The sequence below is a fragment of the Vanacampus margaritifer genome, chromosome 5, assembly GCF_051991255.1.
Source record: "Vanacampus margaritifer isolate UIUO_Vmar chromosome 5, RoL_Vmar_1.0, whole genome shotgun sequence".
Lineage (NCBI taxonomy): Eukaryota > Metazoa > Chordata > Actinopteri > Syngnathiformes > Syngnathidae > Vanacampus > Vanacampus margaritifer.
In genome coordinates, this window is record NC_135436.1 from 16,195,283 (window position 1) to 16,217,814 (window position 22,532).

Consider the following 22,532-nt stretch of genomic DNA (forward strand, 5'->3'; position numbering starts at 1 on the left):
TGGGAATGTGAGTCCAGACTGTTTTGAGAGCGTGAAAAAAAAAAAAAGAATGGAAAACTGTTTAACGCCACTGAACTGAGGATTGGAATAAAAGTTGCCCAAAACGAAGAGAGCGAGTCTTGTTGCTCATTTCAGGGGGGCAACAGAGACATTTGTAACCCGGTTTCTAGTTAAGGTAACCCCATTTAAAGAGAAAAGAGGAAAAACTTGAATGAAGTTATTAAGTGAAAAGGAAGGGAACACTTGGTTTAGTTACATTAATTTAACGATTTTTCCCTAATGCCCCAAACTCGCAAATTCATTTATTAAATATACATTATTTATAGTTATTATTTATTGATATTAAATAATTAGTTAGTCGATTTATTAAAATGTTGAATATACTCTAATGCTCTTGTATGTGGTCAAAGATGACACAGTTGCTGATGCACTTCAGTCTCATTTATTACTATGAGTGGTAAAAGAATGAACATTTTACGTTTATTCAAGAGCAGCGATAGACTACATCTCACGCTCAGGAACTCCACACACCTGCCATTAAAGGACTGGACTCAGGGCCATATATTACAAGACATTTAACATTGGATTGTTTTATTTAAGACTTGGTTCATTAGTTATAATTAAATTAAGTATAACAAATACAACAAGATGTCAATAAAGTAATTTATTTTCTAATGCAATTCATTATGTCAATGTATATAATAAATCATATATATATATATATATATATATATATATATATATATATATATATATATATATATATATATATATATATATATAATTTCAAATGAAAAAAATTACATACACATGGTTACTTTTTTAATTTTAGTAATATACTGTAATAGCCCGGTCATGTTTATCCTTATCCATCGTTATATGGTATGAACAGCATTTTAGAGAATAACAATTTGTATTTTCTGGGGGCATATGAACGCAGCACCGAACATGCTTGCGCGTGGCCGCGCCCCCTTGTAGTAGGGCGGGGAGAAGCAGTCTGTTTGGTTTCACTCAGTGTCAAAAAGTTACACAAGCCACGAGTGAGATTTTACAACAGGGGCTGTTTCTGTGAACAAGTCGTCACGCCTTTGCGGTCTATTTATCTCTCGCGGGGTGTTCAGGGCACGAGGCACGTAACACATCCAGTCCCCACGCGCCGCGTTACCCACTTCACGTCATTTCAACACGTTTCCCATTTCTGGACCGAAGAGCAACTGATCAAAACAAAGCTTTTTCGGGCTTTCACGAGCGCGTGTGAGCGTGACTTCACGGGCATGTGATTTTGTGGAGTTTGTCTTTACAAGGAGTAGGTAGCCACGGCGGCCAGTGCCACAGTAAGCGCAATTGGTCGTCAACCCTTCGCGCTCTTCACGCGTTTTTTGGGACATGGAGCTGAGCTCGGTGCTTCTCACCGTCGGAGGATCCTACGGATTGTTCCGAAATATCAACACCGGAGTGGGGAGACTACCTGTGCCGGAAGCTGCCAGCAGGAATACGATTAAATGGAGAAACATATCCACGTCCTTCGTGCACAGTCTTGTCACCGCGATATGGGCAGTGCTTTGGTAATAAGAATCACATTCTAATGAGCGATTTAATCATAATATTCTGTGTGTATTATTATTATTTTTAACTGTTGAGACATCAAGTGACTGAACTTTTGGTTTTCCAGCTTTTTCCAGCAACCAGAGATGGCTGAAGATTTGATAGAAACACACTCTGTGTTTTCTCATGCACTGGTGTCTTTTTCAATTGGTGAGTCTAATCAAACATCATGGACAAATACAAAACGAGTTGGGTGTGTGTCTGTCTGAGAGGCCTCGTGGTGACGATGGAATTTCACCCTGGGTGTGCCTTCACTGTTAATATTGTTCATATTACCAAAGGATAATATGGGAAACCCGTCATGTTCCTCCTTGGTGTATACTAATGTATAGCAAACACGCACACAGACAACATAGTCTGTACCAGTTACTGCACATTTATAATGTACTTAACATTTAATGTAATGGGATCCACGGGTTAGCACATCCACCTCTTAGTTCTGAGGTTGTGGGTCTTCCTGTGTAGAGTTTGCATGTGCTCCCCTCTGCTTCAGTGGATTTTCTCTTGGGACGCGGGCTTCCTCCCACATCCTAAAAACATGCATGTCAGGTTCTTTGATGACTAAGTTCTTACCATAAGTTAGTAGTAGTAGGAGTAGTAGTTTTCATCTTACTCATGACCCTATGTGTTTTAGTCATTATTTCATATTTAGTTTAAGTATAAATCTTTGTACCTCCAAAATGGTCATTTTTCAGGAGCCATTTGTAAAGTTCTAAATATAGATCAGTATTAAGCATCCAACATCTTTACCAGTTAAAAATGCACAAAGTGCTTCCTGTTGTTCAAATTAAACAAGGAAATGGTGAGTAATTCTGCGAGCATAATTAACTCATTCACTGCCATTGATGGCTATAGACGTCAAAAATTCATTTGAACTATTTCTATTAGTTTAACGCCCCCCCCCACACACACACTTTTTTTAAACAATAGTATGAAAACCTGGATTTTTTTATTGTACATTTAAAAAATATATAAAATTTGTGATTAATCGTGAGTTAACTAGTGATGTCATGCAATTAATTACAATAAGACAATTTAATCGCCTGACGCCCCTAATTTTTTATAATCTTTTTTTAAAATCGTGTCAGGCGATTAAATGTTTTTCATTGTAATTAATCGCATGACTTCAATAGTTAACTCACGATTAATTGCAAATTTTATAGCTGTTCTAAATGTACAATAAAACTAATTCTAGGTTTTCATACTTTTGTTAACAAAAGTGGGAAAAAATGTTAAATAGAAATAATTCAAATGAATTCTTGACGTCTGTAGCCGTCAACGGCAGCGAATGAGTTAATTGCAGCATCCATTAGTCTGTTAGGTTTGTTTGTTACCCCCGCCATGGTTTTGGTATTGGTATTGGTTTTGTCCTGCCTAAACAACGCCTGATTGGTCCGACCTAAAAAAGGTCTGCTGCAAACGTATCAGCGGGAGCGGTACAAAATGTATTCTCCGGGGTTTGTGAACTCACAAAAACCACGAGAATTCATCTTTCTGGCTAGGTTAATATATTAGTGCCTGGACGCGCATCTAAAATCAGCACTCACTATTTTTATTTGCGCGAACGAGCGAGTCCTAAATCCGTTGTTTTACTTTTCCTGGAAAACCCCTCATAGTCCAACGAATGAAAAATCTAATTTTCCCAAAATATTACATTGTAAATGTCATGCACTTAACAGTGCATTAGCTTCGTCAATACATCCATATTCCCTGATCTCATTCAAACATATTGACGTGTAACCTACACTGGCCTATTATACGCAGCGAACCAACCCACGGAAAGGTTTTACTTTTCAATTTAAAATACCCTCCAGGATCCCGCATCGTACCCTGGCCAAGGGTAGAACCCAGGATGTTTTTTTTTAATCTTTTGTGCCATTTTAAATCCATCCATGTTGTGTTGTTAGCCTCGTCTTGGCTAGCGCTAAGGGAGTTCGTCTCTCAGCTCCCTTTCGTTTATTGCTAGGTCTCACTCACACTTGGAACCTTTTATTTATTTATTTTGTGAAATCTCATCTACATTTTTTTCCAATATTTTAATTAAAAATTTCAAGCTTCCAATGACAAAAAACAACAACATTTTGATTGTCTGTTGCATCTACAGCATTGCAGTGCCATTCATGGGCATTTCACTTTTTGAATTGCCACAAAACCAGTTGCAGACGGTCAGTCTCACATAAAAAGCAGTTTTGCAAAACCACAGATATTGTGCAACAATATCAATTCAATTTTGGCTGAAATGTGTGGTGAGCTGTGGGCCTAACGTACAGTATGTTTTTGGAATGTAGGAGGAAGCCAGAGTGCCAGGAGAAAACCCACACAAGTTCAAATAGAACATGCATGAAGAACCCAGAATCTCGTCATAACTTGGCTCACAGCAAAAAAGCTTGAAAGTGTCCGCTCGGACCCTTGTGTGATGTTATTGCTTAGTTTTTTTCCCTTTTAAAAACAGCAATCTGCCCAACCCAAGTCCACATGCTTGTCCACAGTCTTAAAATAGCATCTGTTGCTATTTTCCAATTAATCCTTCAACAGTTTAAGGGCTGCCCCCTGAACCACAGCTTAATTGGCCGCGTGCCACGCAGCTCGGGCTCCCCCAAGAATTCCCAGGATGCTTAACATTCCGCCAAGAAGCCCAGCCCTGGAAGCTGGCAGCATGAAGTGCGTTGCTGAGACGTGAGCCTCAATGGAGGGTATTATGACCGGTCTGTGGCACCGCATGCCACCCCCCCACACACACACATTTGTGTGACGTCACAAGAGCAACAACAGTGCAAGAAGTCGCTGGTTTGTATAGTTTACTTTCCACTGGAAAATTGAGCCCCCCATCAACGATTGTGGTGTGATTCTGAGGTTATGCTCATTTTTGAAGAGAAGTTGGCTCCACATGTGTTTATTTGCTGTGATGCCACGCTACTCTTGTGGCATTTAAACAATAGTTTACAGTTTAGTGAAAGAAGACCTTGTATTGGGACTCCGCCACCATCTCCATGACAAATCCACTTAGTGTTACTGTTAATGTGTGCTTCTGTTTTCTCTTCATGGGTGTGCATAGATAATTGTGTTAAACACGATGCAGCCACAAGGCAGACATTTAGGAGTAATTGTTGAATCTGTCATGTTTCCACTTGTCAGTCACAGAGCACATTTACTGGCTTACATTCCCAATTCCTACAATATTTTCTACTACTAAAAAAAATATCTATACAATCCATGTAACTGTACTGGAGAATAAATAGTTGAACTTTGGAGGACTAAATGGTTGAGGATTCTGTGAGACCGTGAGAGGAAAAAGGCTCCATCTTTTTTCAGCCAAGTGCTCCAGTCATGGTTTGGATGGAAGTCAGTGGAAACTGTCTGACTCCAGTGCTGATCATACACAGAAACATTATTCCGGCATCAGCAAAGTTTAGACGCCCTTCTAATTTTCCCTCCATTGAGATATTGCAAGACTCATCATGATAAACTCATTACAATATATGTTTTCCTCACAGTACAATGTTCTTACAATATTTTGAAGAGCGTTTATTGCAATTGATTCTTATTTGTGGAAGAAACACGAGCAGCACAATAAATGGTGGTTAGCATGTCTGCCCCACAGTTCTGAGGTTCGGAATTTCTGGGTTTGAATCTTGGCTCCGGCCTTCCTGTATGGAGGTTGAAGTGCTTGCGTGGGTTTTCTCTGGATATTCAAAAGCATCTTTAAATACGTTAAGTTTTACATTGATGTGATTGGAAGTGGGAAGCTGTGACCCTAATGAGGTCAAATGTGAGAGAAAACTGATGGATGAAGTCATTTAAAAGTACATTTAGGGCAGTAAATGGAGAATAAACATTCAAAATGGAAGCAACTGCACAAAGATAGATATAGTAATCTATCAATTGAATGATATGGAGATTTCAATAAGCAATTGATGATAAACAGGAAGTTTTTTTTCCGACCTCGCAAGTGGGATTTCCGAGTTACCGTACACACTTCCTGGTTTGAAGTTGGAAAAGTCTGACTTCCGACCGTCCTCGAATGCAACATAAAACCAAAAAAGCAATGGTCCTCAACTGCAATCCTATCGTACCTCAATCCAGCCTGTTTTCCTTTGTCTCCCACAAGCAGCGCAGGTGATTAAAACGATCAGCTAATCAGCAAGCTCTGCATTAAGCCTGATAACGATCCTCAGCTGTGTTGGCTGGGGAGACATAAAAAACAGGCTGGATACGGGTTCTCGAGGACCGGGGTTGAGAACCAGTGGTCTAAAAGCTTCTTGACTTTCAGTACTAGCAACACCCGAGTCTCATCATCTCATTTATGCAGACCTTTGGCAAATTGGCGCTACTGCTCCCCCAAGTGGTGGGAGGTTTACATCCACAACATCCATCCATCCATTTTCTTAACCGAAAGGGTATCACATAATAAACACCTTACAGAAATGACTTGTATAAATGTTAGTTTTTTTTTAAATGGCTACATAACAGCAACATGAAAACACTGAAGGATGATTTCCTGAATGGAGTACTGTAGTCTGTAGGTACTATTTCCTGGTTTGCTGTGACGTACAGGTTTTAGGTTTGACCTAAAACCTTGATTGCAGTTTAAGGTGAGAATAAAGAAAAACATGACACCACATCACGCACGCACGCACACACACGTATATAATGGTCCTAATTCTATCCGCAACAGAGCACCTCACTCACCCCCTACTCCGCCGCCCTCATCCTCACCACTCCATTATTTTTTACAGCGTTCTGAAAAGCTGTCACCATGGATACGGCTGGTGGCGGCGAGAGGGTGGTTGGGTGGGTGTCGGTGGATATGAATAGCTCCGCTCTCCAAGACGCATCTTAGTTGCCATCATGGTTGTCATGGAAGCAGGGTCCCCCTGGATTGCCGTGACATGCCTATAGCAGCTGTTGTGACAGTGAACGTGTTGTTTTTTTATGAATGAAAAAATTGCCAAAAAATAAGTGTGACATTCATGTTGGCTAAATGTTTTCTGTCCCAACAGGTTACTTCATCTATGACCTGTTTGACATGTTGAAACACCAGAAGTTCAGTCAGTTCTGGGAGCTGGCCTTGCATCACATTGTAGTAAGTCTTAATACATAATAAGCTCTTTAAGATGCTTTAAGTTGGGTTGCATGAAAGGTCAATGTGAGGTCTGTAAGAGGACAATCTAGCTGTACACAACATTGCTATGAATAAAACATAGAGGTCGTCGTACAAAAGCTCCAGCACACCCATCTCAAGTGTAGACGAGGCAAAGACAAAATACCCGTCTTTCTTGTCTTGTTACAAAGAACAAGTGAGGGAGGGACAAAGCAACAATTGCAAAATGTGACAACCCACCCCAGGCACTTTAGGCCTTGACAAAGTCAAATTCTCACCGTCTTGCCAACCCGGCCGTCGTCATCAGAATGAACAGGTTGGATCACCTCAACATTCTCCTTGGCCTGCTGGAAAAGGAAGACACAAGGAAATTACATCATGTGAATCATTTGGAATTTCTAACCAAAGTGATTTATATCGTCAATTTTTTTTAAATATAGTGATGAAATCGAGTTTACCCATGATCCTAATGAAGACGAGTGAGTGAAAATGGTTAGCTGGATGGCTTCAACGAAGACCATCACATCACATAAGGTGCTGATGCTACCTTCAAATTGGTGAATTCTGGTGTAACTGGTGAAATCTGAACTAAAAAAATAATCTCTAGAATGTTCTTCTCAACATATAAGAGACCAAAAACCTTATTGCAGTTTCTGTGTATCGTACAAGATAATAATAGAGTGCCTTAATGTCCAGTCCCACTGGTCTGGAAAAAAAAAACCTGAAATACTTGTACCAACTGCTACAACAATGTTAAACATTAAGACTGGGAACAGTCAATAGAGAGCTGTTAACGTTCATCATTCTTGCAAGTATATCAACTCTTTTAATCCACAAGGTATTGTTTTATTTTTTTTTCGGTGGAAAATTTACCAAAATATTTTTTGCAGCGCTCCCAAAGAATTGCTGTTATAATAAAAGAATCAGAGCATATTTTACATGATTTTGTAGTACTCCTTAAATGTTAATTTTATATTAAATTATATCAAATTTTAGAGTGCCTCTGACATGACGCCATGTTGGAAAAGTTATTACATAAGGACTTGATTAGCGGCACTTTCAGGGGACGATTTCAAATGACTGTGAGCCGGTTCTCGAAATAACCGGTTTTTAACTCCTGTCCTAATCCGTCAATAATATTTTCAAATATTATAACTGCATACCTTTGTCAAAATGTTTTTTTAAAGAGCATCATTCTTAAAGACTTGTGGTAACTGGCTTCAGCACCATCCCAGTGTTGGGTTAAAAGACGATTGCTGATCACATTTCTTTCCTTCCCCTCCTGCAAGGCCATGAATGGAGGCTTTGGTTGTGCCAGCTGGCTGCAGATTGTCACCAGAGCAATGAAGGGATGAGACTTTGCTTTTATTCAAATGTCCCCGCCACCAACTGTTATTCACATTTGCTCCCAGTTTTCTTGCTTAAAAAAACACCCGCTTTTGCTTTTAGGCTTTCTTCTCCTCCTCACTCTTTTCCTCCAGCTATCGAGATGCAACACAATGTCAGTGAGCTAGCTAAACTGGAGAATCTCCAATATTTGTACAGTCAAGTTAAGTTTGGACAGCCAGCGTAACTGCACACACCAGATGATATCCTGGGAGACAGTTCGGTGGCTTAGTCTTAAGTAAGGTTAATTAATTAGAGTTGGTTGTACAAGCGTGCAAACATCACATTATCACAGAATATTAAATGAATGCTGTCCAATGTGCCTCAGTTGTAAAAATTTCCGAGGGCATTATAACCACAATCTTTATTTAAAAAAAAAAAAAAATTTTGGGACACTATCTGTATTTACCCTTATGCAATGCAAGTATAAATGAATGTCTTTATATCATCTACAGTAGTCTTGACAGTTGCTGTTTTTGTCTTTAACGTTTGCACTGCCTTGTGGTGAAAGTTTCAAGCCAGGACAAATACTCAAATGAAAAAAAAAATCCATGGAATCCTTTTACCCTTTCCTATTGACGGAAGAGGATGTTGTATTTTATTGCTACTTGAGAGCTATGTGGCCATACCACAGCCATTATTGATGGCCATTCCACAATGCTTCATTTGGAAAATGATTTCTGATTAATTTTTGGCCAGAAATAGGTTGACCCCAATTCCATAGGGATGTAAAAAGCATGTGCAGGTTGATCACTCATGACCTCAGTGTGAGGGGCGGTTAGTATATTTACGTACTAAGTTGGCATTAGGGCAAATCCAATTACTCATTGGCCTAGACGTGTGTAATACTTTTCTGTCGCCGTAAATTAACATTTCCAGCTCAATGATCATTCTTATATTTCCTTTATGTCATCTTGAGCACTGTAAAAAAAAACAAAAAACGGAAAAAGAGCTACCGGTACATACTTGTGGAGTTTGGATGCCAATGGAACTGACGACTCACAAGATATGTTGAGGTCTTGATTGACATCATGTCTGTTTTTGTGTGACTTTGGAGGCTTATTTTTTTCAGAACATGTTGGTTGAACGTTGCTGGCACATTGGATTTTTCAAGTTCCAGGGTATTTTATTTGGCTGCCTTTGGACTCCTCGGCCTTCACTAATTGACAATATAAACACTGTGGCTTGCAAAGTACGACCTTTCATGGTATTCAGAAATGAATTCAGCGCTGTGGTGGTGTGACAGTGAAGAAGGTTTTGGATGTGGATCTGCTCATGTCCACCCATGTGGCATTTGCGTGACTCTGGCTTCAAACACTTTACAAAAATGTGCATGTTAGATTACTTGAAGATGACAAATTAGTTGGTTGTACTCTGCCATTGACTGGCCATCAGTCCAAGGTGTGCCACACTTCTTGACAAAAGTCTATTGGGATATGCTAAGAGGGTTGGATGGTTTCAGTGAGGAAGAACAAGGTGCCGATGCAACATTCAAATTTCCCAAATCTAAACCAAATAATTATATGTAGCATGTTTCAGGATAAAAACTACTCCTAAGAAATAGAAACACTGTCCTTTAGTCTCAGGGCCAGACAGCGTAGTCATCTCTTACTGTCTCCGGAGTCCACACTTTCGTGGTTATAAAAGGGGACTTCCACAAGATTAGGCAACAGTTTGTTTGTTTTTTGTTTTTTTTTCCCCCCTGGAGTTTTTAACGTGTGCGCCTAACATGTGAGCTTGTTCTAGTCAGATGCTTTCTGTTTTTGTTTGAACCATGTTTGCCTCCAGAAATTTGTGTTAACCCGCTTTTATTAGGCAAAATTACAATTCCTTACTGAAGTGGGCCCAAAGCACACACTCGTCAAGCAGCTCAGGGTGTGAACAGTATTTGAGGGCCAATATTGTACACAAAAATCTGGGTTGCGCTTTCTGTATCTTTTTTTTTTTTTTTTTTCAGGAGAGCTCAGTATTGTTCATTCGATTTGACATCATCATTGCTCTCCTTTTTATAAAAAAAAAAAAAAAGTTTTTTTTTCTCTTTTTTTTTTAAAAATATATATACATATATATATATATATTTTTTTTTTTTGTATGTGGGTGAGCATGTGCGTGCGTGTGTGTATTCATCAGTTCACCTAAAGCCCATTAAAAAAAAAAATCCCATACTAATAATATAATATAATATAATATAATAATAAATTGCCAAATGCAGAAACATCAATGTAAGTTATCACGATGTAGTGGCTCTCGCTAACAGACAGAATTAAGTAACCAGAATTAGGTTAAAAAATTCTATATACGTAAACCATGTTTCTATAAATTTTGGTATTTGGTTTTTATTTGAGGCAGATATTTTTTCCATTAAAATGTGATTTATGAGGAGGTTAGACCATTGGTCGATATTCAGAGTTTGTTGAAAATTACAATTCCTTACTGAAGTGGGCCCAAAGCACACACTCGTCAAGCAGCTCAGGGTGTGAACGGTATTTGAGGGCCGATATTGTACACAAAAATCTGGGCTGCGCTTTCTGTATCTCTAATTCAAATCAATTACTGTAGTAGTCTTTTTGTATAAAATTTTTAGTGCTCTAAATGTGTTTGGTTGTAAACCATAAGCATGTCTCACGTTAGCTTCATGTGTCATGTGGTGGCACCCTCGGATAGGAATAAAACATGTCCCATTTTTTCAGCCCTAAAAAAAATTGGTGTTTCCATGAACTGTCAGCATTGTATGATGAGTTGACTTAAAATAGCATAGGGAACCTCCATCATCTTATGCAATCCATTACAGGATGCTGATCAACTACTGATTTTTTCACTGCAGGAAACAGTGTAAATTCAAGTTATGTATTCAAATGTCAAGCTGGCGCTAAAACCAAACATTATTTTTTTGAGTACCACTTATGTGTCGTACGAGTGCAGAAATAAGGCCATCATTCATGTAGTCAGTCACATTGAACTGTGATGTGCGACAAAAGTCTCTTTTGGCTAAAACAGTATTGTATTACTTTTAGTATACGTAGCATTAGCATATTCAGAGTGAAGTTCCTACTGGTTCATCCTTGCTTGCTATCTTGAGGCATGTAGTTAATATAGCAGGTGTTTCTTACACAATCAAATGTATGTAGATGTATGGTACTTTTTTTCCCTTTATAATCATTTGTTTTGCTAACTGTTAACTCCTGCTATTTTCCCCTTACGGCATTACTATTAGATTATGCCTCAACACATACTGAAGCATGGAGAACAAAAATTTCACAGAATGAGGGAGGCAATGTGGACATTTTTGTGCGGTAAACAATGTGATGGGTGTGTTTATGTCTCAGCTGGCTCATTCCTTTAGTGCGGAACCCCTCGGGTCCCCCCCTCATTTTTAGTGTGTTGACCCAGACAAGAGGAGAGACATCTGGTGTCCACTTGAACCTCAGGCTCCTTTGGGAAACAACACACCTAACACCGAACCTCCAGCTTCCCGAGTGGCGTTCCACAAATATGTGCACCCCCTTCAAACATTTGTGTGTTGTAACCTTACTCCATATTTTACCCACAGTACTCTCTTGCCCCCATATCTTTGTACTGCTTCAAAACATCTTACACCATCCCCCCGTGTTCACCCACTCTTGCAGCTTGTACAGCCCACTCTTGTGGATACAATAGCGGCGCTCCTTGTTCTATTAGGACTTTCTCTCCGGGTGTCACTGTCAAGGAATTTCATTGACAAACAGCCTGCAGGTCATACCATTTGCAAACCGCACCAACATTTGGCGGGAAAATATGCCTGAAAACCCACACAACAAAAATATAGCAGCCCGGCCATCAGGTTTAGTGAACTTAACCTCCCTTGCCTGCGCTAATAGGTGTTGTATATTTCAAGGCATCTTAACTCATTCACTGCCATTGATGGTTAGACGTAGAAAAATTTGAACAATTTCTATTAGTTTACATTTTTTTCCACTTTTGTTAACAAGAATATTAAAACCTAGAATTTGTTTTATTGTACATTTAGAACAGATATAAAATGAGTGATTAATCGTGAGTTCACTCATGAAGTCATGCAATTAATTATGATTTTAATTGCCAGACGCTGCTAATTTGGAATTCTAATTAATCACATGACTTCAATAGTTAACTCACGATTAATCATAAATTTTATATCTGTTCTAAATGTACAATAATACTCTTAACAAAAGTGAAAAAAAAAGTTAAACTAATAGAAATAGTTCAAATGAATTTTTGACGTCAATAGCCGTCAATGGCAGTGAATGAGTTAAACACGCTTGCGTTGAATTATGATTTTAATTGCCAGACGCTGCTAATTTGGAATTCTAATTAATCGCATGACTTCAATAGTTAACTCACGATTAATCATAAATTTTATATCTGTTCTAAATGTACAATAATACTCTTAACAAAAGTGAAAAAAAATGTTAAACTAATAGAAATAGTTCAAATGAATTTTTGACGTCAATAGCCGTCAATGGCAGTGAATGAGTTAAACACGCTTGCGTTGAATTATGATTTTAATTGCCAGACGCTGCTAATTTGGAATTCTAATTAATCGCATGACTTCAATAGTTAACTCACGATTAATCATAAATTTTATATCTGTTCTAAATGTACAATAATACTCTTAACAAAAGTGAAAAAAAAAGTTAAACTAATAGAAATAGTTCAAATGAATTTTTGACGTCAATAGCCGTCAATGGCAGTGAATGAGTTAAACACGCTTGCGTTGAATTATGATTTTAATTGCCAGACGCTGCTAATTTGGAATTCTAATTAATCGCATGACTTCAATAGTTAACTCACGATTAATCATAAATTTTATATCTGTTCTAAATGTACAATAATACTCTTAACAAAAGTGAAAAAAAATGTTAAACTAATAGAAATAGTTCAAATGAATTTTTGACGTCAATAGCCGTCAATGGCAGTGAATGAGTTAAACACGCTTGCGTTGAATTATGATTTTAATTGCCAGACGCTGCTAATTTGGAATTCTAATTAATCGCATGACTTCAATAGTTAACTCACGATTAATCATAAATTTTATATCTGTTCTAAATGTACAATAATACTCTTAATAAAAGTGAAAAAAAATGTTAAACTAATAGAAATAGTTCAAATGAATTTTTGACGTCAATAGCCGTCAATGGCAGTGAATGAGTTAAACACGCTTGCGTTGAATTATGATTTTAATTGCCAGACGCTGCTAATTTGGAATTCTAATTAATCGCATGACTTCAATAGTTAACTCACGATTAATCATAAATTTTATATCTGTTCTAAATGTACAATAATACTCTTAATAAAAGTGAAAAAAATGTTAAACTAATAGAAATAGTTCAAATGAATTTTTGACGTCTATAGCTGTCAATGGCAGTGAATGAGTTAAACACGCTTGCATATTGTCTTCTGCAGTCATAATCCAACCCCCCAGCCCCTCCCCAAAAATGTTTTACTCATCAGGGCACAAGTGACTCAGAATAGAAGTTATCAACATGAAGGGCAGAACTGAGTGTTTCGATGTCCGGTTCTGCCCCCACAGAACTGAGCCAAGCAGTCTTGCTTGTCTTTAAGAGGCCTAGGATGGGTCACACAGTCCGACACGTATGTGCCATGCATACCAAAGAGGCTGCAGGCCGGGGAAAGCCAAGCATTAATGAATTCAATGAAAGAGGTGGTATTTCTTTCAAGTTGACGTAAGAGTGGTATGTGGAGCCGCCTATTCACTTAAAAATATGCTAACAGGCAAGGTGGGGGCAACCGCACCGTTTCACGACTCGATTTAAAATGTCATTTAAGCAAGGGCGAACAGTGTGCTCCACTGAGTGCTATTCTAGTGATCTCTTAATTTAGTGCATTCATTTTAAGTACAAGAACATTTGTTCAACTGTATAATGATGTTGAAATGTGGAAACATGCTAGATGATCTTGTTATGGCTCATCCGGTGAATTCCATCCAAATATGTCTATGACTATTACGTGACCTGCTGTCAGGCGACAGCAGTTAACTCAAGTCGCATGATCCCGGTCACGGCCACCGCCACCCGCTCTCCTCCTGAAGGATGCGTATCTTTTGAAACGTTGAACTCTGGTTTAATTATTACTGTTTCTAAGGAGGGGCTGCATGGTTGCCATTTCGCTGTTGAGCTTCTTCTTTGTTTCTTCACGCTCGTTTTTTTCCCCTTATGACTTCTCTTAAGGAACCGAGCATACACAGGCTGGTCCCCACGTGATGCTTTGAGAAGGTTATTGATCTTTGAGCTTTTGCTCGTTTTATGTAAGCTAAGTGTCCATCTGCTCATTCATCCAATAAGAATGTGCCAGATTGCCCATGGCACATTTCAAATTTTATGAATGAATTTTATGAAGGCCTTCTTTAGTTCCAATTTCCCTTGCCCCGTCTTTAGACATGCTGCTCACTTGCAGCTGCCATCTTCTGTAGTTTTGATGTCCTGACATGTCCAGGCAGAAAGAATGCGGGTCCATTTGTATTGAAACAGCTACCGTGGGCTGTATCTCGGAATTCCTTTCCGATCTGATTTATTTAAAAAAAAAAAAAACACCGGGAAAAAGTTTCATGTAAAGAGAACAGCTTTGTCAAAATTGTCTTCTGGTTACTAATCCCTTGAAGAAAGCAAAAAAGACAGACAATGATGTAACTTACGTCTTTGTGATGTGCCCTTTAAAGGTTTAAGAATGTAGACACATCCCCAGCTCTAAAAGTGTGCGCGCACTTATTTATTTTTTGCTTCCCCACGCACGATTTATTTTTAATTTTTTTCAAATGAGTCATACAGTTTAAAGGTGACGTTAATGGTCTAAAAAGTATTGATCTCATTTTTTTACATAAAAAAAACCTGGCATTTGAAAAGGGGTGTGTAAACTTTTAATATCAGCTGTAACTCACAATGCTGAGCGTTAGCCCCACTATTCCATATTGTTGCAACTAACTCAGAAGAGTGACCTGGAATAACACATACCTGAAAAGTGGTTTGTGTGAGTGATCGGTCTTTTTATGAGATTTTATTTTTTTGTCTTCCTTATCAGGTTCAGCGTATCCTGTTATGTTCTTATCTTTTAATGCTGAAGGTCAAAAACATTCCTATCATCTTAACTTGTTGGGTCGCTGATGATTGTTGGATTGTTTTCTTTGGTAACATCTTCATCCCTCCCATGCAGGTGTTCTCATCCCGTGTTGATGACTTAGTTTACTTAATTGCTACTAATGCTTCCTGCTTGAAATTGGAAACACAAGACGGTCCTGTAGCAGTTTGTCCAGGGAACATTTAATTGAGTCCGCAGAGTGGCTCTGGCTGCAACAGTTGTGAAGGATCACATTCAAACCAAAATTTATTTTGACTTGCAGTATATCAAAAAGTGCAAGAACTCCTCAGCACAACATTACACATATAACACTTTTTTTATTATTATTATCAACATACTCCAGCAATGGACAAGGGCAGCAATATCCCTATAATCGAAAATCCAAAATAAACTAAAGCACAACACTATACACACAGCATAAGTGCAACAAGAGAATTGTAGTCCACAAATGTCTTAACAAAGATCAATGAAATTCAAAGTCCTAAACATTTGTTATTTGTATCTCTCCAATGTTCTATCTCACCTATTTTATTCATTATTCATTTCACTTTTGTTTTTATGATCAATGAAAATCTATTAATAGCTTTTGGCATAAATCCATTTCCAAAAGAAGGACACAATATAACAATGCCAAAACAAGTATGTCAAGGACTCCTCTCAAAAATGACATTCATCAGACTCGACCAATATCCAAATACTGTTTTGTACATCTATAGTGGTATTATAAATTACCTTAAATATCTTGTCCCAATCAAAGATGTCCTCACACCTCTGGCATGCATTTTACGGAGCTTTATTTTCAATCCTTTTAACCATTTTGAGTAAGTCTGTTTGTGCCTTGATTCATTTTCTCTTTCCAACGTCTTCCCACTGTTGCAATTAATTGCATGTATGGGTTGACAAATAACGGAGCATATACGGATCTAAATGATTCATTTTCCATTATTTTGCGGTTTTCACTACAATATCAAGAAAACTTTGCTGACTCATAAGGATAAACATTGTAACCTCTGCCTGTGTGGTCGCCTCGGATTATGTACAGTATTGATTTAATTTGTTGGTATTGGTACAATTAGTAGGGATACTGGCATAACATATTGATGGCAATCCATTTGTTTAAATATATCTAAATCAATTAATTGCTTTTGCATGATGTGTAGGAAAGTCAGTAAAAAAAAAAAAGCTGATATCATCAATGTCAAATATTAGATCATGTTGAAATTAATTTTGCTTATATTATATAAAAGGTCTGCACAATGTTTGAACCTACTAGTTGGGCATATGAAATTGATACAGAATATAAACTTGTAACTATTTTGGGGACTCATGCTTGATTGTATTTGTTGTGCCCAGTAAGTGCATAAATTCAAATTCACCAATGAAGTACTATAATATTCCTTATGCTACACCAATCTGATTACGCATATTGATTATTAAAGTCTTGAAACTGCATATGTAAAACTGCCGACCCTCATCCTGTATCTTTGTTGACAGTTGTTGAATCTTGCACAAGTCTTTTCTAAGAAAGTAGAAGCTGTTATAGCTACCAGATGGTGGGAAACAACTCCACACTTTCCCATTTTTTAGTCGTGAGTTTGAAAGCCCAGGTGCACAAAAACATCTGTCTGGCTGCAACATGGCTGCCTTTTCTGGTGGTGTGATGTAACGCGTGCCACATGGGGTTCCATCTGATGCTGAAGTATTCCAAATGTCCAACATTTTCCAGGAGCTGTTGGAGAATTACTGGGATTCCCCTTCTGTCAGGGCAGTAAACAGCAGCATAGGAATTGGCCTCTCTTTGTTTCACGAATGACTTCCAGGCCTCACTCAAACTCTGAGAACTTTTGTTGCATTTACATTTTTTCTCTTACTACTTTTCTCCCTTTTCGAGTTATTTTATGGTCTAGTCTTTATATTCCTCGCCACTTCTATGCAATGGCCCTGATAGATGCTTGGCTATCAGAGTTTAACTACCTCGATTAGGAATGGGAGATTGTGATTGGCTGCTGACAATATGCACAAACATCATAACCATAAAGGAAGGATAAGCCACCATCACGCTAGAAACTATTTGACGTACGTGTGTTTTCAAGGTTGTGGCTATACAGTATTTTCTTTTGTGTCATACTTGAATAAGCATACATATATTGATGACTTCATACACACCCACACACACACCATCAACACACAGTATCTGTTTTTCATCACAATCATAAAACATTGACAAAGTGTACAGGCCAAGTTTTAATTGACATTGTAACACAAGTGCAAAATAACTAATTAGCCTTCATGAAATAATAAATAGTATTAACTTTGAGAGCAAATGGCAATGTGTGCCTTCGTGTTTTCTCTTCTTTTTTGTTGTTGTATTGAGACAATTTCCTGTCATTGCCAACCCTTTTTAGCGTTGTGCCGCATTTGCGGTATTTTTAATTTTTTGTGAACTACTACAGTCCTCAACATTAGTCATCAAACTATTGTAAGGGCCGACACCCATCTTCCAATAGACCTACTTGTGGTGGCCTTGTTTGAGCCACACCCATTTTTCCAACCGCTTTCACTGACTCCTCTTGCAAAGTGGTGACATTGTTGCCGTATAAACAGACATACTGTACAGTAAATACCTTGCAAGTTATTAACGCTACCTCTGCAATACTTCCTGTCGGAGGCGAAAACAAAGCCAGACGTGCTGTCCCGAGGGCCTCCCAATGTTTTTGTTCTAAAATGACCACCTCATCAATGTGCCTTTTGTGTAGTGCTCAACAGTGTTGTGTCCTATATACGTTGCTCTTTAGCCTTTGGTTGTGACCCTGCTCTCATAAATGGATGTGTTTGTCATCCAGTCCAGAGAGTGTGGATGTGTGCTATCAGGGTGTGGAATAGAAACAGAAGCAATTTTGGAATCATTTTATTGTCAGAAATGAGGTCACTCCTCCTTGACTGTTACTTTTATTAAACACGAGTCAGCATTTTCATAATGCTTTTTACATTTGTGCCACCAGCATTTGTTTTCTGTGTTTTTTTCAATACTAGTTTTTAGGGCTGTCACGAACAAAAACATTTCAATATTGTTTTTCTTATAAGCCAGGGTTTTGTGTCTCTCATAAACACAAGTGCCACTCGTGGCCATTAATGGTAAAATACAGTGTTACATTTTCAAGACGCATTACCAGAAGTGAATGTTCAGCACTTTACTCCTATTTCTAGGAGTGGCCCGTTTTTTTTTTAATACACATTTTAAAATGCCATTCCATTGAAAATAAACAAGCCTGTGCTAACTATGGACTCTAGTGGGGATTCACAAATAAAATTTGAATCAAGTCTTTTGCCAAAGTGATGGCATAAAAAACTCAAATTGTCTTTGGCCACTCGCTCACATGATGTTTTTTTCTCAACCTGGCCCTATAATGTCAACTTATCACACTTTCTTTGTTTACTTGCGTCACTTTGAGTTGGAATGGCGAGTGGGTGGGCTCAAATATCGGATGTTATGGTAACAGGAGCAACGCGTCATAAAGGCTCGAGTTGTTGAATTGTTTGTGTTTTCGATGCTGCCACCTTGCGGCGATTTAGTGTTAGTTGTTATTCAACCGAATCTTATAACAACTGCTTACCTAAGGTGTGTTGTTGACCTTTGCTCTAAATCCTGTCACACACTGAAATAAACCACTATGTCTTCGATACTCTTTAATATCTCAATGTATTTTAACTTCAGGTATACATAAATCCTCAGCTGACTGACAAACGTAAAGCTTTAAATCTATTTAGTAAATTTTTTAACAGACATGTAAGTGTAAAATGATGTTAAATCTGTATAAACATGACTATGTCTTAACTTTGACCGGATTTACACTGCATATTTCAAGTAACATTTATTTGTTTCTAATTGAAATAAGCATCATGTCAATGTAAATAGAAAAAAAATGCATGAAATGAGATATCAACCCTCCTCCAGATGTTCATCAAAATCAGACGTTGCATCTGGAGCATAAATAGACTGAGAGGCGATACCCCATCAATGCAAACTATTTTTATCATACAAAAACAGCTTGTGAACATCACATGACCAAATTCTGAGCCGTGATTTGTCGTTACCTGAGCAACTGTGATGTCATTTTCAGTCCACAGTAAGTGGCAAAATGGCTGCCCCGTGAGATGACTGTTTGTTGCTTAATTCATATTCCACAAACACAATATTAATCCATGTTTCCATGTAATCCAAGCCATGTTTAAACTACAATTTATTGGCACCATTGTGTTTTCTTAGTTTTTTGCTCCTTCCTGTGTCTCCCCCTAGGTGATCACCTGTTTTGGCCTGGCCGTATTGACGTACCGCTACATCGGTTTCGCCGTGGTGGCCCTGTTGGTGGAGATCAACTCTGTGTTCCTCCATCTCCGGCAGATCCTGCGCTTGGCCAACCGAGCCGCCAACACCGTCTACCGGGTCAACAGCATGATCAACCTGGGCACCTACGTGGTGTTCCGCATCAATACCCTGGCCTGGATGACCCGCTGGCTGGTGCTTAACAGAGACAAGGTGCCCCTCATGGCTTACACGCTGGGCAGCGTGGGCATGGCGCTCATGACGGTCATGAACATCATCCTGTTTTACCGCCTGCTCAGGAGCGACTTCCTGCAGAGCAGCACTCGGGAGGCCAAGAAAGAGAAGGAAACATAGGGGGAATCCATTTTGGGACGATATGCTTAGGTTTGGTACATTTCTTCCAAATTTTTTTTTTGTTCCTGTTTGGCTTCACTGACAGCTACTCGTTTACATACTAACGCGACTACTGCATCACTGCACAGACTCACCGGGTGTTACAAATGTAGCTCCTCCATTTGAAGCAACACATCATGGCGTTAATGTTTATTATCATGTATATGTCGCGTATGCGTTAACCAACCAAATCTAAACTTGATTTAAACTAGTTATTCAACGGTGATGTCTTTTCTCTGATCTAACGTCAAGCTACCTGCTACCTCAAAGCGTTTAACACTCGTCTGCCTCTTTCAGAACGAGCGCTGTTAATCATTGTCGAATGTGGCACAACCAACCCCCATAAAATGATAAACGTGATCTTAACCGTGGCTTATTATGTTTGGCTTATGCGGACAAACTGAAAAGATTCTGTGTAGTATTGTTAGCGCTAGTCGTTGCCATAAGCTGCCCTCTTTTGTTCATGTGTGAATCCAGCAGCCAAGGGTCACCACTCACCACTATGTTTGTAAGCAATGAGGAAACCTGTGAAATAGTCTCAAATAAGCCTTTTTGGATGTATTCTGTCTGCTGCTTTGCTGCAATTATCAGGCTGGAGGGAAGTGCTATTCTAATGATAGCCTTTAAAGGGCAGCACACTCAGCAGTTACCTCAGTGACCTAAAGGAGACAACATGCTTTTTTTTTTGTCATAATTTAAAACGGTTCCCATTTGTCTTAATCAAAGGTCTGTGATATTCTTTCTTCCATTAAAATACACACAAGAAAAATAATTATAGTACACTTAATATCCTCATGTCATATGCTGTTTGGTATCACTTGGTTATAGAGGGCCGTTCTGTCTAACTCACGCCAGTTTTTGTGGCGTTATGAGACTAAAAGTTCTTCGGTTCCACACTGCAAATCAATGGCCTTTGTGAATAGGTGGGCAGGCACTCCGCAGATCCAAGTAGTCGAATACAAACAATAACAAATTCAAATCTGGAAATGTCTCCTTTAACTCATTCACTGCCATAAATTCTTAAAAAAAAAAAAGATTATTAAAAATTAGGGGCGACAGGCAATTCAATATTTGTATTGTAATTAATCGCATGACTTCACTAGTTAACTCATGATAAATCACAAATTTTATATCTGTTCTAAATGTACAATAAAAAAAATTCTAGGTTTTCATACTCTTGTTAACAAAAGTGAAAAAAAAATGTTTAACTAATAAAAATAGTTCAAATGAATTTTTGACGTCTATAGACGTCAATGGCAGTGAATGAGAAAAGAGGAGAGGTATCTTCATCACTTTGCAAATCCTTTGATTTTGTAGATCTATTCAAGTATTTCTGTTTATAAGAGTGTTAGATGCCACGTTGTGAGGTTTTCTGTTGGAATAAAAACACTTGAGTTCTGTGAATACTTTGAACGCTTGCTCTTCGCAGGGGACACGGACTGAACCCTGTCGCGAGTAGCCAAAATCTTCAAATAACTGACCCCGCCCCCGAAAAAGGTTTGCCATTACAGATGGCGATAAAGCACTTAAAACGGGAAGGATGACAAAACATCTAGCATGTACACAATCATGAACAAACAAACTACCTTCACATGAGGTTCATATAATAGCTTGAATTGGGAGAAAAGCAGAGACACTTTCAAGTTTTTGACTGTGCACGAGGTACATTCATTGACCACCAAGAAAACAGGATATCTGAAACGCAGTCGGAAAAACACCATCAGTAAATTAAACCAATAACAGCTCGATGTCACCAAATGGTGCTTAAGTCATACCTAATCTGCTTTATCTTGAGAACAAAAATGGCTAATTGTATTTTGTTTTGGAGGTTTAATTGTGTATATTTGTAATTTATTTGTTCTAAAAGAAGTGTTGTGTTACCAATGAAATTACTTGCTTAAAGCGCTTTGAAAATAGTAATTGTAATTGCGTTTTTGTTGTCTCTGTAGCTAATATTTTTTTATGTCAACCTGTTGCTGTCAAAACGGTCAGTGTTAAATCCACCGATGCTGCCGGACTAGAAAATTGAAGCTGTTTTTAACTTGCAGTCCATCCAAATTGTTCCCAATTGAACGCATACCAGCAGTTCTATTTTCAAATCGGAAATAGAAGCCCTAGTCGTTCTTGATCACAGCAGCCTTGTATAAATATCAGTTTACTGTTAATTGATTTTCTAAAAGTTTTTAGCAAATGTAGGCAGTTCACTGTACCTCTTTAAATCAGTGTAATCGAACTGTCTTTTTTTCTTTTTTTTTGCTTCTAGACGTGTGTCTGAGTGTGATTGTCTTATTGAGAAGCAATGTATTGATGAGTGGCAGCCAAATTCAGATACACTGTTGAAAGTGGTAGTTTTTTGCAATATTAACACTGTTATTAACTAAATATTGTATATATGTGAAAATAATATAAATTACGACAAAAATAAACTTTTTAAAGGTGATTACAGCGAGATGTGTGAGGTTCGCATTAATTACAAAGCACAAGGTTCCAGTTTAGTTGTCTGAGAGCCATTACCCATTTCTTCTGGCACAGATTATTTTGTATCTCGTACTCCAATTTATGTTTAGAAAAATAACATTATTTCATGTTATAATAAAGAGACTCATTCTACAT

The 22,532-nt window shown here is 38.2% G+C and overlaps 1 protein-coding gene across 1 annotated transcript; it reads left to right on the forward strand.

Annotated features, from left to right (window-relative positions):
- The first annotated feature begins 987 nt into the window (after nt 1-987).
- On the forward strand, nt 988-22,531 carry tlcd2 (TLC domain containing 2). The gene is made up of 4 exons (XM_077566672.1): nt 988-1,565; nt 1,673-1,755; nt 6,606-6,688; nt 19,500-22,531. The coding sequence occupies exons 1-4, from the start codon at nt 1,387-1,389 to the stop codon at nt 19,878-19,880; spliced, it is 726 nt and encodes a 241-aa protein (XP_077422798.1). The 5' UTR covers nt 988-1,386; the 3' UTR covers nt 19,881-22,531.
- The last annotated feature ends 1 nt before the right edge of the window (nt 22,532 follows it).